The sequence below is a fragment of the Stegostoma tigrinum genome, chromosome 1 (assembly GCF_030684315.1).
Source record: "Stegostoma tigrinum isolate sSteTig4 chromosome 1, sSteTig4.hap1, whole genome shotgun sequence".
NCBI classification, from domain to species: domain Eukaryota; kingdom Metazoa; phylum Chordata; class Chondrichthyes; order Orectolobiformes; family Stegostomatidae; genus Stegostoma; species Stegostoma tigrinum.
In genome coordinates, this window is record NC_081354.1 from 53,217,533 (window position 1) to 53,233,372 (window position 15,840).

The window sequence follows — 15,840 nt, forward strand, 5'->3', positions numbered from 1 at the left end:
TCTCCCATTTTGTGTTACATGGCCTGCATCACTTTTTTTACAACTGTTGTTTTAAGTTTACTGCTGATATATATCATTTGGACATCATTGGTTAATGCATTTCATATTTTCTGACTGCTTGTGCAGAAGGAACTAGCATTTGGCCTTATTTCATTCTCCGATATCTCGGCACTTCACAGCCAATGAATTCCTTTCTGAAGTGTGCTCCCTGTTATTTGACAAATACAATTATGTTCCACACAGCAAAGTCCTACAAGCAGTAATGATCTAATTGATAGTCCAGCTGGTATAGGTAGCAACTAAGAACTAGGCATGTCATAGACTGAACTTTCCTACTCAACAATGCCATGGATCCCCTTATAATCACTGGAACTGAAAACAAAACATGGTTTAACACCTTTGCCAAAATCAGGTATCCTAGTGCAGTGTTTTTCTTCAGTGCTATGCTCAAGTTTTAAGCCTGTATCAAAGTTGAAAAGTGCATTTAAATCCACAGTTCTGATGTGTGTAAGAAAGAAGAAAGGTTTGCATTTACATGGTGCCTTTCCCAATTGCCGGATATTAAAGATATTTTTAAACCTGTGTATTTGCTGTTATACTTTAGGAAGCTGGCCAGTAATTTGAGCACTGCAAGTTCTTATTAACAGTCTTAGTCATACAGCACGGAAGCAAAACCTTTGGCTCAACCAGTCCATGCCAAACAAAGCTAATCCCACCTGCCTGCTCCAGGCCCATATCCCTCCCAACCTTTCCCATTCATATACTTATCCAAATGTTTTTTCAAATGTTGTAATTGTGCCCATATCCACCACTTCCTCAGGAAGTTCATTCCAAATGCAAACTATCTCTTTTTTTAAAATTTGTCCCTCATGCCTTATTTAAATCTCTCTTCTTTCACCATAAAAATTTGACCCTGGATCTTGAAATCCCCTGATTCTAGGGAAAAGACATTAACCATTAATCTTATCTAAACCCCTCATCTTTTAATAAACCTCTTTTAAGGTCTCCTCTCAACCTCCTACACTCCAGTGGAAAAAAGCCCCAGCCTTTCTTTATAACTCAAACCATTTCTACCTGATAACAACCTGGTAAATTTCTTCTGAACTCTCATCAGCTTAATAATATGCTTACTGTCACTAGGTGATCAGAACGGGACACAGTCCTCCGAAAGATGTCTCACCAATGTCCTCCACAACCGCAACATAACTTCCCATCTCCTATACTCAAAAGGTCTGAGCAATGAAAGCAAGCATGCTAAATGTCTTTTTAACCGCCCTGACAATGTGTGACATAAACTTCAAAGAATTATGTACCTGAACCCTTCAGATCCTCTGTTCAACACCACCAAAGGCTCTATCATTAACTGTATCAGCCCTACCCTTGTTTGTTGTACCAAAATGTAATACCTGGAATTTATCCATATTGAACTCAGTCTGCCATTTTTTCAGCTGTTGACCCATTTGATCAAGATCCCTTTGTAATTTTAGAAAACCTTCTTCATTGTTTACAATTTTTCAATTTTGGTGTTGTTTGCAAATGTTGTAATCATGCCTTCTATATTTGCATCAAAATCACTTATGTGGACGACAAACAAAAGGGGACCCAGGAACGTTCCCTGTGGAACGCTGCAGGTGACAGTCCTCTGGTCTGAGAAACAATCCTCCACTACCACTCTGTCTCCTGCTGTTAAGCCAATTATGTGTCCAATTGGCAAGCTCCCCCGAATCCCATGCTAATTGTACTAGTTAGTCTACCATGCAGAACCTAGTTGATTGATTGCTTTATTAAATTCCAAGTAAGAAACATCTACTGCTCTGACTTCATCAATCTTTTAGGTAATTTTCCCAAAAATCCAAATCAGGTTTGTGGGACACAATCTTACTTGCACAAAACCATGTTGACTATTCCTAATCAATGTCCATAAATCGTATCTTTTAAAATCATCTCCAGCAATTGACCCACAACCGAAGTCAGCCTCACAGGTCTTACAGTTGTCCAGTTTCTCCTTACAACCCTTCTTAAACAAAGTTACAACATTAGCCCTATGATTATAACAAATTATCTGTCCTAATGTTAATTGAGCGATGCACATTGTTCAAGACACCAGGGATAATTTGCTTGCTGTTTGTCTAAATAGTGTAATAGGGTGTTTATGCTGACTTGAAAGGAGATGGGGACCTTGGCTTAATGTATCATCCAACAACTCAAATGCAACCCTTCGTCGGTACTGCCCTGGAGTACCAATCTAGAATTTTGAGCTCAAATGCTGGATTAGAGCTTGAATCTCAATCTTGTGACTTGAGTGGTAATGCTACTAACAGCAGTGAAAGTGGCAACTCAGTATTGAGTTAAATGAACAGCTATGCTCATATTGAATGGAAAATGGCCTACTCTTCCTCCAGTTTTTTGTTTCAGCTGTGCCACTTTGGCCCTAAAGAGTATCAGTGCATGCACCATGGTTCTGTGTTTGAAGTGCTGCTAATGATTTTGAAATCTCACTTTGTTGCCTTTTTTCTAATGTGCATTATTCTTATTTAAGTATTATGTCATGAGATCATATATATGCATTAATAAGTGAGTCTTAACCACCATTTCTGCATTCTCTAATGCTGCTGAAGGGACATCAGGAATGAAATCATGAAACACCACTTAGATAAAATGCATTCTTTAACTATTTTTATTTTCACTGGGACTACAATCTACTAAAGTAGCTTTCCTTTTTCTGAACAGGGAAATATGTATTCTGATTCAATTCTGCAGTGTGGTGTATATTGCTATCTAGGGGCAGAAGGTAAGAACAGAATGATGTGCACACTTCTGTTGATTTTAGGGGAGTTATTTGTTTAAATCAGTAGTCAGGTCACTGACAAAATTCTGTTTTGTTGACCTGTTCCCCTGTTCAATGTTACTTCATTTTCTCTCCTGATCAAATTAGCACAGTTGTGGGTAGATCAGGCCAGACTTGCCTGCATTTTCGTCTGGATCGTCAAGCAGGCAGTGTCTTCCAGTAGCTGATCCTCCATACTGCGGCAGGGGTGATTTACTACTACAGTTTAATTTCACCCCTTCAGTCAATTGTGATGTTCAACTAACTGGTTACCGTGCACTGCAAATTGCAGTGGAATAAAAAGAGGAAGTAGACTGTAGTTGCCTGAAATGCAGTTGAGGAATCTGGAAAATTTGGGGAGATCCAGACACTCCTGTCTAAAGCTTGTTTTACTTGATGCAAGAAAGTACTTTATTTAATGATTTTATTTAATTATCATGGCTTTGACAATTGTGATTTTGTCTATTGAGCATTACCTAGTCATTAGAAAATCAACTCTCGTATGGATATTTGAGAGCAACAATAGATGTTTCTGTGCTTATATCTGAAGTTGGATTTTGATTTTTATAAAGCATTTGTGCGTGAAATTAATCTAGTAAAACTTGCTCAGGAACTATGCCTAAGCTACAGCTAAGGAGGGTCAACTAGAATGTACTTTGCACAAGTTCAGGCAACACCTTTTACTCTTTTTTTTATTTTTTTTTGCTCTGATTAGGTGATGCATAATCAACTTAAGTAAAGTTTAAAGTAGCACTGCATGTTGACAGTAGACTTTAGGCTGTCTTCCTGTCACCTACTAAATTTATTTTTGTCTTCTGGTTTAGAACATAATGATTCAATATCCAGATAATAGACATTTCCAGAAGATTTTAGTGATAATAGTGAATGTCCCAAAATTGTGCTAATAGAATAACATTAGAGTTTATAGCTGGTATTTTCAGCCATGTGCCTCTTGACATCATCTGTCTTTCAGCTGCTGTGCACTGGCATAACAGTCTTTCTCAGGAATCCTCTTCCTGGAAAGTGGATTCTGAGCTGGGTTTGGATTTACGACACAAGTGGCAACAAATGACAGAGAAAAAAGCAAAGAGGTAAAACTAACAGATGAATGCATTACTTAAAAATTTGAAGGCCTGAATTTTGCAGTACTCATGATTGTAAAAATGTCAGTGCTCATGATCACTGACTTTGAAATTAACAGCAATTTCTGGACATAGGCAGTTAAGTTGGGAACTTCAGAAGTTTCTCCTTTTCCGCAAATTGTGGTGTACTAGAGATTCAGTTGATTAAAACTCACTGAAATGATGAACAAGTTCTTATTTGTGCTATTGGTCATACTCTAAAAATGATTAGAAAATGTTGCACCTTTTTCACATGAGGTGTAACTACAGTTATAGTGAATACTAATAATAATTATTGTTAACAAGCTTAACATACTAGGGAAGAACCAGTTGTAAATTCATTAACTACCTTGAGGGCAACTAGGAATCCCATGAACAATTTAAAACAAACTCCAGGAAAATTCACGTAATTAATATTTGGGAACAAAATTTGAATTGCAACTTTTATCTTAATCCGTAATTTAGATATTTGTAAAATGTGACCAGAAGTGAAAAACATCAGTCCATTTTGTGAAGTCATTTGTTGTCTATGAAAATACAAGATTTGATTGGCTGCATTCCATATTTAATGGCAGCATTGTTTCTGTATGCCTGGTGATTCCATTGATTTGGCATCAGATCAAATTGATATCAGGAAAACTCATTGCCAGATCCGCTTTCTTTGAGGTCAGCAACAAGCACCATCACTTACCTGTTCACAACTAAATCTGAGGTGAAGAATAATGTATACCTAGGAATGATTTATAGTACAATAATTCAGTTACTGGATTTGAATGTTTGGATGTAATTTTCTCCTGTAATTTATGGCCATAATTCCAATCAGAAGATTGAAATGCCACTTCTGAATTTATTTCAGAGCTTCTGATACTATTATAAAATGTAACATTTATTTCTGTTTATCATAGAAAGTAATTACAAAAGTTTAGTTGAAAGATCAGTGACTTCAATCATAATATGATTTTCAGTATTAGTGGATGGATTATGTCACCACCTTTTGGCTGAGTTGTGGAACTGCAAAAATGCCTCGCCCTCTATTTGACCTTCATTAATTTTGTTTGTTGGGAATCTGTACATTTTTCCATGAAGGCTAAAGTGCAGTCAATATGATCATGTAATGTGACCAATTACACTTGCTCAGATATGGTCTTGCCATCTCTGTTTTGATTAGGTATTAACTTCTTGGAAATTGGGGCTAGTGCCCAAAACTCATTGCCATGAATTTGATTTTTCTTTTGTTCATAGTACATTTGAGTTTATTAAACCCAACCCTGACACTATCTGACTCTGTGTAATGATGACATATTTTGCTATTTGGCAATGCTACAGGCATCGAATGCAAGACCTATCATTAATCATATTTTATGAGCATCGCTAGCAGGCCAGACTCTCTTTTGTCAATGAGAAGGTCATAATGAACTGTTTTCCTCAATAGCTGGGTGCATGTAGTGTTAGTGCATCCACAGTACTCCTCGGAAGAGTACCTAAACTTTTTGACTGAATAACATTGAAGAATTAATGATATGCTTCCAAGTCAGAAGGGTTTGAGATTTTGGAGGGAACTTGCAGATGGTCTTCTCATGGGTCTATTGTCTTTGCTCTTCTAGGACGTAGAGATTTGGAGGCTGTGTTGAAGGATCCCTGGTGAGATACTGCAGAAAATCACGTAGATGGTGTACAGTGCTGGCATTGTGCATTAGTGGCAGTAGCAGTATATATTGAAAGTGATGAATGTGGTGCCAATCAAGTAGGCTGTCTTGTCTGGGATGGTGTCAGTCATCTTGAGTTTTATTGGAGCTGCACAGATCCAGTAAAGTGATGACTTGTGCTTTGTAGGTGGTGGTCAGGCTTTGGGAAGTCATGAATTGAGTGAGTTGAGCCAATGTAGAATTGGTGCCTCTGACTGGCTCGTATAGCTATAGTGTGTGTATATATATGGTTGGTCCAGTTCAACTTTTTGGACAATGGTAGCCCCTGAATGTTGCTTTATGGATGCTTCAGTGATAGAAAGCTATTGTGTATTACAAGGAGATGGTTGGATTTTCTTTGTTTAAAATAGTCATTGCCTGGCATTTAAACCTGAATGTTAACCAGATTTTATGCAAACAGTCACAGAAAAGATATAGCGCAGAACAATGCCATTGAAGGCATTGTGACTGTACTGACTGAGTCACCTAGCTGCCCATAATCTCCTTTGTAGGTTACAGTACTTCACATGCAGATATTTTAAATGACTTGGGAGTTGCAAGGGAGCACACACTGCTTCAATATCTGAGGAGTTGAAAATGGCCCTAATCATCAGTGAGCATTTGTCAGTGCACATCTCCCCATTTGGCCTCATGTTGGAGGGAAGATCGTTGAAGCAGCCAAAGGGTTAGGCCTGGGACTCAACCCTGAGGAACTCCTGCAGTGTTGCCTTAGGGCTGACATGCTTGATCTCCAACAATTACAACCTTTTTTTTGTGTTTGTGTATGATTTTACGCAGCAGAGTGTTTACTTTTTCTATCAGCTTTAATTTGCTAGGGCTCCTTGATGCTACACTCAGCAAAACACTGCCTTTATGTCAAGGGCACTTGCTCTTGCCTCGTCTCTGGGATCAGTTCTGTTGCCCATGCTTGGAACAAGGCTGTAATGAGATTCAATTGATGCAGTTTTGCATTGTATTATAGAAATCTTTGGGCAGTAATGGTTTGGAGTACAAAGGTAGCTTTAGGTATTTGTTAACCTACAGGTGTACACTAAATGCAAGAATTTTAATCATTGATCAATTTTATGTGGCGTCTTCAGGATAGAAAATGCACCATTTATAGTCGGGTGTATTTTACCATGTCACCAACAGCAAGTGAAAACATGATACAAGAAGGTGGCAAAATAACACTTCTTCGCAATGAGGGATAGGAGGGAGCAGTTAGCTGTTGCAGTTTGCTTTGCATGTGTTTTTAGACTTGTTTGCGAATTCTTCCAGTTGAGAATTGTTTTTTCACAAAAGAGAAGTACTAATCAAGAATATGGGAGCAAACAGGTGAGATATGTTGTGTTGAAGAAATTTCTGCATGTAAAGTTGGCACATTTGTTTATTATTACACTGCATAATTCTTCTACATAACAGCTAGAATATTGAGCACTTATAACTAAAACCTGAGCTTTGCATGGATCTCTAGCTTTTACAGAACAACTTTATTGAATTGCTTATGTATTGTAACTCAGATTCTCATGCCTGAGAGACCATTGAAAGAATCAGCTGGTAACTTGGGTTTTTGAATCTTGGTTGATGGCTTGTTGACTTTGCCAGTTATGAACTGATCAACTGAAATAAGTACTGGACTCCTGAAACCAAGTTTAGGAATAGTTAAGCATTAAAATAATAGGGTGGTTGTTTTTGACCAGATGCGATGGCCTGAAGGGCTTTTTTATGTGCTGTAGATCTCTGACTCTAAATCAATTTTAAGGCATGTTCTGAGACATGCCTCTGTAGTGGTATTCCAAACAATATATGTTTGTCATTCATTTCAGTGCTGTAAAATATACCCTGTTATTTTTGGTAGTTTCCACAGTATATAAGTTACAACATTAACCATATTTGGGTATAAAGTAGTTTAGAAGGCAGATTTTTGTCAGTAGTCAAGGCGTATTCTGGCCACACTGTAATTTGGAAAATGTCAGCGTTTACCTTGCATCTTCCATAGACTTGAGCTCATCCAAAGCTCTGCTGTCCATATCTTAACTCCCAGTAAACCTATTCCTGTTTACTCACCACTTCTAGGCTCGCTGACCTGCATTGCCTATTTATCTGCAAATGCTTCAATCTCTCCATCACTCCTGCTCCCTGGCTTGTGCAGCTGTAACCGATCACTTTTCGGATTCAAAAGTAGCCATGTTGCTTGGTAGTACAGAACCTAAATGCGTAAGGTATTCAAATTGCTGAGTTGTTTGCTGTCAACATCCTAGGGGTTACCATTGACCAGAAACTGAACTGGACTAGCCATATGAATACTGTGTCTTCAAGAGCAGGTCAAGGGCTCTGAATGCTGCAGTGATTTTCTTGGCTCCTGACTTCCTAAAGCTTCCATGGTTTATGGTTTATAAGGCACAAGTTGAAAGGAGTAGTTTTGGATATTCGCCACTTCATGAATTAATGCAGTGCCTGTGAAGCTTCAGAAACTTAAAGCCACCTAAGGCAAAATAACCAGTTTGGCATTTGATAGTGTTCGCTCCCTCCACAACTGATGCATAGTGGGTGTTAGTGTGTATCATCTACAAGACACACTGCAGAACCTACCGAGTCTCCTTTGATAGCACCTTTTTAAATTAGACAATTACAAATGCACAGCAGACACATGGGAACACCACTACATGAAAGTTTTTGAATCTGTCACCAAGGTAAGGGAAACACCTGGTCATCTAGCAACAGGAATATCATTCAGCGGGGGATGCTACCAGCCTCTCAGCAGTATTATTGCAGACGGCAAATCTGGAAGTAAAATTTCCCCAACAGTTTTTCACTTGTACAGAAAAACGTTTTCAAGAAGCTAGCAAAACGATCGGGGCATTTACATGAGATCAATATAGAAACTGAAATTTTATATTTTTTGTAAAAAATGAGACTTGTTGCAGTGGAGAAATTTGACAAATATAAAATTTGTTGTCCAAGGTCAGCAATAATTAAGATTTTAGTACTCTTAAGAACCCAGTACACCTCACTTAACAGGGTGCAAATTATTCATGTTATTAGAGAGAAACTAGTTCTGTAAAGAGGCATGTTCTCATCAGTTCAGTGGTTTATTTTTGATTACTATTTGAGAGGACTTCCAAGAGCGCACAGTTATGGGGAAACAAAGCTAACCGACAGAAACTTTGGTATATCCATATTTAGATAAGTTTGTGCAGAGATTCCAGATCAAATAAGGGAAGCAATACAACTTCAAATTCCACACTAGAGATTATAAACCGTTGGAATGCTCCCAAAGCTGAATGGTAGAATTTAGAAATAGTAAGATCAGTCAGGTTTACATCGTTGGAGATGTGGTGCAGAGAGAAGGCTTCAGATTCCCAGGGAAGTTGGACTAGTCCTGGGGCAAGAACTGCACCTCGACGCAAAGTCCTTGCAGGTAGGTTGACTAGTGTTGTGATGGAGTGTTTAAGTTAATTTGTCAGGGATATTAGCAATGTAAAAGGCAAAGAGGAGGAATTCCTGTAAAGAAACGAGAGAATTTTTTGAGTAATGTTTCCTTTAATCAGGAGAATGAAGTGCATCAGTGTTGAGTTAGAGAGCATTTGGGGAACTGTAATCAAATAAAAGTTGAAAATAATCACAAATATTTGGACCAAGTAAGTGTGAAAATAATTAACATGAAGAGAGCTAATTTCAATGAGTTAGGAAGTGATCTGGCCCCACTGGATTAGTTGCTGCTTGCTAGATAAATCGGTAAAAATCACTGGAAATCTTTTAAAGAGGAGCTTTTCTCATATAAAGTTAAAGTTGGATGATTAACTACAAGAGGAAGTGGAAGGGTAGGTTAATAAGTTTGCCGATGACACGAAGGTTGGTGGAGTCGTGGATAGTGTGGAAGGCTGTTGAATGTTGCAGTAGGACATTGACAGGATGCAGAGGTGAGCAAAGAAATGGCAGATGGAATTCAACCTGGAAAAGTGTGAAGTGATTTGTTTTGGAAAGTCGTATTTGAGTGCAAAATTCAGGGTTAATGGCAGGATTCTTGGCAGTATGAAGGAACAGCGGGATCTTGGAGTCCACGCCCATAGATCCTGCAAAGTTGCTGCCCAAGTTGGTAGGATTGTAAAGAAGGTATATAGTGCATTGGCTTTCATTGTCAGGGGGATTGAGTTTAAGAGCCATGAAGTTATGCCGCAGCTCCATAAAGCTAAAGCCCTGGTTAGACAAAACTTGGAATATTGTGTTCAGTTCTAGTTACCTTATTATAGGAAGGATGCAGAAGCTTTAGAGAGGGTGTAGACGAGATTTACCAGGATGCCACCTGGGCTGGAGGGCAGGTCTTATGAGGAAACGTTGAGGGAGCTAGGGCTTTTCTCATTGGGGCAAAGAAGGATGAGAGGTGGCTTGATAGAGGTGTTCAAGATTGATGAGAGGCACAGATAGAATGGATAGCCAGAGACTTTTTTCCCAGGGCGGAAATGAATATTATGAAGGGGTGTAATTTTACGGTGATTGGAGGCAAGTATAGGGGAGATGTCAGAGGTAGGTTCTTTACACCGAGTGGTGGGTGCGTGAATTGCCACTGTTGGCAGTGGTAGTGGAGTCAGATACATTAGGGACGTTTAAGTGACTCTTGGATAGGCACATGGATGATAGTAAAATGTAGGGTATGCAGGGTTGTTTGATATTAGAGTAGGAAAATTGTTCGCCGCAACATCATGGACTGAAGGGCCTGTACTGTTGTATGTATGTTTTGTTATTGCAGGCAGTCTGCCTCCAATCTTCCCCTCATCCTTCAGTAAGAAGAAGGTAGCTTTCAAAAGGGAACTGGATAAATAATTGAAGAGAAAGCATTAAAAGTTCTCGGATACTGGGGACAGAGCAATGGAAAAGGATTATTTGAAAATCTTTCACAAAGAGCCATGAGAGTTGTATATGCTGCACCTTCTGATGATTCTAACTTTTAGATTGTTTATTTTCCCTTGTAATAGGAAAATATTGTTAGATGAAGATCATCTGACGCAGCAGAAAATCCAGCAATCATTTTCAACTGACTTTATTTGGCCCCGTTTAACTCGAGACTTTCTAATAAGCTTCAGTGTTACTGCTTCACACAATACAACGGTAAGTCATGAACAACACCTTTAAACATGGTTTTGAAGACAAAAACTGATCATATTCATTGTTAGATTGGATTAGGTAGGTCTTCTGTATATTTCTGAACTTGATTTAAAATTTAGCCAGACGGATGCATGTAGTTACAGTTATCTATTTGTATTATATAATTACAATCCTAACCAACTTAATCACTCCTCATATTGTCAGTTCTGTCATCCCACAAATCAATTTGGTAAACTTTCACTGTACTCCCTCCCTCGCAACAATATCGGTCCATAAATAAGGAAATCAAAAATGTGCGCAATAAATCCAGGTGTGGCTGTTGTAATTTCAGCAAGACAGTTGTTTCCTGTACTCATCCCATTGCTATGAAAGGCCAGCATACAGTTTACCACCTTTATTGGCTGCTGCTCCTACATGTTTAGTTTCAATGACTAGTGTACAAGGGCACCCAAGTTTTCTTGAATGTAATCCCCTCTGAATTTACAACAATAAAAATAAAATCTGCCTTCCTGTTATGGTTACCAAAGTGATATCCTTGCGGTACCATGCTGGTCACTGCAGCCATTCAGAAACAAATTATTCCTAATTTGTTCTCCTGCCTGATCACCAATTTTCTACCCATCTCAATACACTACCTCAGCCCCACCCCCCACCAATCCCATGCACTTTAATTTTACACATTAATCTCTTGCACTGGACCTTGTCAAAAAGGACTTCTGAAAGCCTAAATAACCCACATCCACTTCCCTCCCAGATCAACTCTACTAGTTGCACCCTCAAAGAATTCCAGCAGATTTGTCAAGAATGATTTACCTTTGTAAATCCATGTTGACTGCATCTGATTTTTTCCACTGTTTTCTAAGTGCTTTACTACAAAATGCATGATAATGATCTCCAGCATCTTCCCCACTACTGATGTCAAATCAGTGGTCTGTAATTCCCTGCTTATTCTTTACCACCCTTTTCTAAATAGTTAATCAAACATTAGCCACCCTTCCTTTTGGAACTGTTCCAGAGTCTGAAGAATCTTGGAAGATGACCACCAATGCATCTGCTTTGTTTAGGGCCAGATCCTTAAGTATTCTGGGCTGTAGCTAATCAGGCTCTGCTGGAAAGATTGATTTATGAATTTTCTTCCAATGTCTTTTATTGGAGGTGGAGAAAAAGATGCCTTTAGGACACATTCAAATGAGGCCCAGCTGACAACTTTCCTCTCACCTTTGATAAATTTGTAATTGTATCAGTGAGCATCTGCTCCCTAGACTCAGCCAGGCCTAGATTTGTTGATAATTTTTAGAATGTTCATTTGTGGATGCCTGCTTTCAGATTAAAATTCCCATCCTCACATTTAGGTCCCTTCATAAACTTGTTCCTCTCCTGTTTGTACTTAATTTTACCACTGCAAATCCAAACCCCTTGTGCCCTGTTTTTAAACCTCATCCTTCTTTAACATGCATCTTACTTGACCTGTTGACCAAACTTGGTCACCCTTCAGCTGCTGTTCAGTTTTCAAATTTCTGTAATAGTGTTTCAGGACTTTCTTGTTTTTTTTTGAAAACAATGTAAGTAACATGTGCCTTTGTGGCTTTTACACATTCTCCCTATGTCTGCGTGAGTTTTCTCCCACAGTCCAAAAATGTACAGATTAGGTGGATTGACCATGCTAAATTGTGTATTGTGTCAAGGCTGGGTGGATTAGCCATAGGAAATGCAGGGATATGGTAGGGAGGTGGGTCTGGGTGGGATGCTCTTTGGAGTGTCATTGGGGACTCCATGTGCTGTTGGACTGCTTCCATTCTGTAGGGCTTCTGTGATTCCATGATGAAGTGTTTTTCTGGACATATGTTGACCAACTTTTGATCCACCCATCACAAGCTCATGTGCGTCTCCAGTCAGACCACGTGATGCTGAGAAAAGCTCAACATCGCCAATGCAGAACCTTTCTCTGTTTCTCCCATTGAATTGTCAGTACCCCTGACTACATGACCACAGCTCTGTCAAACACATTCCTTGTCCTAATGTCTCGTGCTGTACAATAAAGCATGGCCCTCATTGAATTTAAGTGCAGACATTGCAAAATATATATTAGATTTTCACGAGGAGAGTGAGAGAGCCAGACAGAGAGAGCACCAGGAGGCTGCCAGGAAGGTAACTTTTTTTACCACTTTTAAAAAGCTTACCTTATGGTTCTTTTTCATTTATCTAAGTTAAGTTTAATAATGTCAGGAGATCTCACACCTGTGTTGTGCTCCTCTTGCTCAATGTGGGAGCTCAGGGACAGGCCTCCTTCATGTGCAGGAAGTGTGTCCAGCTGCAGCTCTTGTTAGACCGCATGACGGCTCTGGAGCTGCAGATGGACTCACTTTGGAGCACATGCGATGCTGAGGGGGTCGTGGATAGCACGTTTAACAATTTAGTCACACCGAAGATTAGGATTGCTGAGGGAGATAGCGAATGGGTGACCAAAAGGCAGAGGAAGAGCAGGAAGGCAGTGCAGGAGTCCCCTGCGGTCATCTCCCTCCAAAACAGGTATTCCGTTTCGAATACTGTTGGGGGAGATGGCTCACCAGAGGAAGGCAGCAGTAGCCAGGTTCACGGCACCATAGCTGGCTCTGCTGTACAGAAGGGCGGGAAAAAGAGTGGAAGGGCAATAGTCATTGGGGATTCAATTGTAAGGGGAGTAGACAGGTGGTTCTGCGGTCGAAAATGGGAATCCCGAATGGTATGTTGCCTCCCAGGTGCACAGGTCAGGGATGTCTCCGATCGGCTGCAGAACATTCTGAAGGGGGAGGGTGAACAGCCAGTTGTCGTGGTGCATATAGGCACCAACGATATAGGCAGAAAACGGGATGAGGTCCTACAAGCAGAATTTAGGGAGTTAGGAGCCAAGTTAAAAAGTAGGGCCTCAAAGGTAGTAATGTCAGGATTGCTACCGGTACCATGTGCTAGTCAGACCAGAAATGAAAGAATAGCTGGGATGCATGCGTGGCTTGAGAGATGGTGTAGGAGGGACGGCTTCAGGTTTTTGGGACATTGGAACCGGTTCTGGGGAAGGTGGGACTATTACAAATTGGATGGTCTACACCTGAACCGGACTGGAACCAATGTCTTTGGGGGTGCTTTTGCTAATGCTGTGGGGGAGGATTTAAACTAATGTGGCAGGGGGATGGGAACCAAATATTGGACAGAAAAGAGGTAGAAACGAAAGCCTGTAGGGAACTAGATAACAGTCAGTGTGACTAAAGGGAACAATAGTCGGGGAGCAGATGATGAACACAAAGGGACAGGTGGTCTGAGGTGCATTTGTTTTAATGCAAGAAGTGTAGTAGACAAGGCAGATGAGCTTAGGGCTTGGATCGGTACCTGGAGGTATGATGTTATTGCTATTACTGAGACTTGGTTGAGGGAAGGGCATGACTGGCAAGTAGTTGTCCCAGGATATCGATGCTTCAGGCGGGATAGAGAGGGAGGTTGCAGTAATGGTCAAAGACGATATCACAGCTGCACTGAAGGAGGGCCCCATGGAGGACTCAAGCAGTGAGGCAATATGGGTAGAACTCAGAAATAGGAAGGATGCAGTAACAATGCTGGGGCTGTACTATAGGCCTCCCAACAGCGAGCGTGAGATAGAGGTACAAATATGTAAACAGATAATGGAAAGGTGTAGGAGAAGCAGGGTGGTGGTGATGGGAGATTTTAATTTTCCCAACATTGACTGGGATTCACTGTGTTAGGGGTCAGGACGGAGCAGAATTTGTAAGGTGTGTCCAGGAGGGTTTTCTAGAGCAGTATGTATGTAGTCTAACTCGGGAAAGGGCCATACTGGACCTAGTGCTGGGGAATGAACCCGGCCAGGTGATTGATATTACAGTAGGGGACTCATTTGGAAATAGTGACCACAATTCCGTAAGTTTTACAATACTCTTGGACAAGGATAGGAGTGGCCCGAAAGGAAGAGCACTAAACTGGGGAAAGGCTGACTATACCAAGATTCGGCAGGATCTGAGGAATGTAGATTGGGAGAAACTGTTTGAAGGTAAATCCACATTTGATATGTGGGAGGCTTTTAAGGAGAGGTTGATTAGCGTGCAGGAGAGACATGTTCCTATGAAAATGAGGAATAGAAAAGGCAAGATTAGGGAACCATGGATGACAGGTGAAATTGTGAGACTAGCCAAGAGAAAAAAGGAAGCATACATGAGGTCTAGGCGACTGAAGACAGATGAAGCTGTGTAAGAATATCGGGAATGTAGAGCGAATCCGAAAGGGATGAAGAGGGCTAAGAGAGGGCATGAGATATTACTGGCAAACTTGGTTAAAGAAAATCCCAAAGCCTTTTATTCCTATATAAAGGGCAAGAGGGTAACTAGAGAAAGGATTGGCCCACTTAAGGACAAAGAAGGAAAGTTTTATATGCTGAGTCAGAGAAAATGGGTGACATTCTTAACGAGTACTTTGCATCGGTATTCACCAAGGAGAGGGACATGACAGATGTTGAGATTAGGGATAGATGTTTGCTTAGTCTAGATCAAGTTGACATAAGGAAGGAGGAAGTGTTAAGTATCCTAAAAGACATTAAGGTGGACAAGTCTCCCGGTCCGGATGGGATCTATCCCAGATTACTGAGGGAAGCGAGAGAGGAAATAGCCGGGGCCCTAACAGATATCTTTGCAGTGTCCTTAGACATGGGTGAGGTCCCAGAGGACTGGAGACTTGCTAATGTTGTCCCCTTGTTTAAAAGGGCAGCAGGGATAATCCAGGTAATTATTGGCTGGTGAGCCTGATGTCAGTGGTAGGGAAGCTACTGGAGAAGATACTGAGGGATAGGGATCAATTCCCACTTGGAAGAAAATGGGCTTATCAGTGATAGGCAATATGGTTTTGTACAGGGAAGGTCATGTCTTACCAACTTAATAGAATTCTTTGAGGACGTGACAAAGTTGATTGATGAGGGAAAGGCTGTAGATGTCATATACATGGACTTCAGTAAGGCGTTTGATAAGGTTCCCCATGGCAGGCTGATGGAGAAACTGAAGTCACATGGGGTCCAGGGTGTGCTAGCTAGATGGATAAAAAACTGGCTGGGCAACAGGAGACAGAG

At 40.4% G+C, this 15,840-nt stretch overlaps 1 protein-coding gene across 2 annotated transcripts in view; it reads left to right on the forward strand.

The window, feature by feature from the left end:
• tmem131l (transmembrane 131 like) overlaps window positions 1–15,840 on the forward strand; it is a 158,504-nt gene that overhangs the window by 94,199 nt on the left and 48,465 nt on the right. For both annotated transcript variants that reach the window (XM_059645409.1, XM_059645410.1), the window contains exons 15-17: window positions 2,731–2,791; window positions 3,801–3,918; window positions 10,610–10,742. In XM_059645409.1, the coding sequence (XP_059501392.1) occupies window positions 2,731–2,791; window positions 3,801–3,918; window positions 10,610–10,742 (312 nt within the window). The remainder of the gene's footprint in view (window positions 1–2,730; window positions 2,792–3,800; window positions 3,919–10,609; window positions 10,743–15,840) is intronic.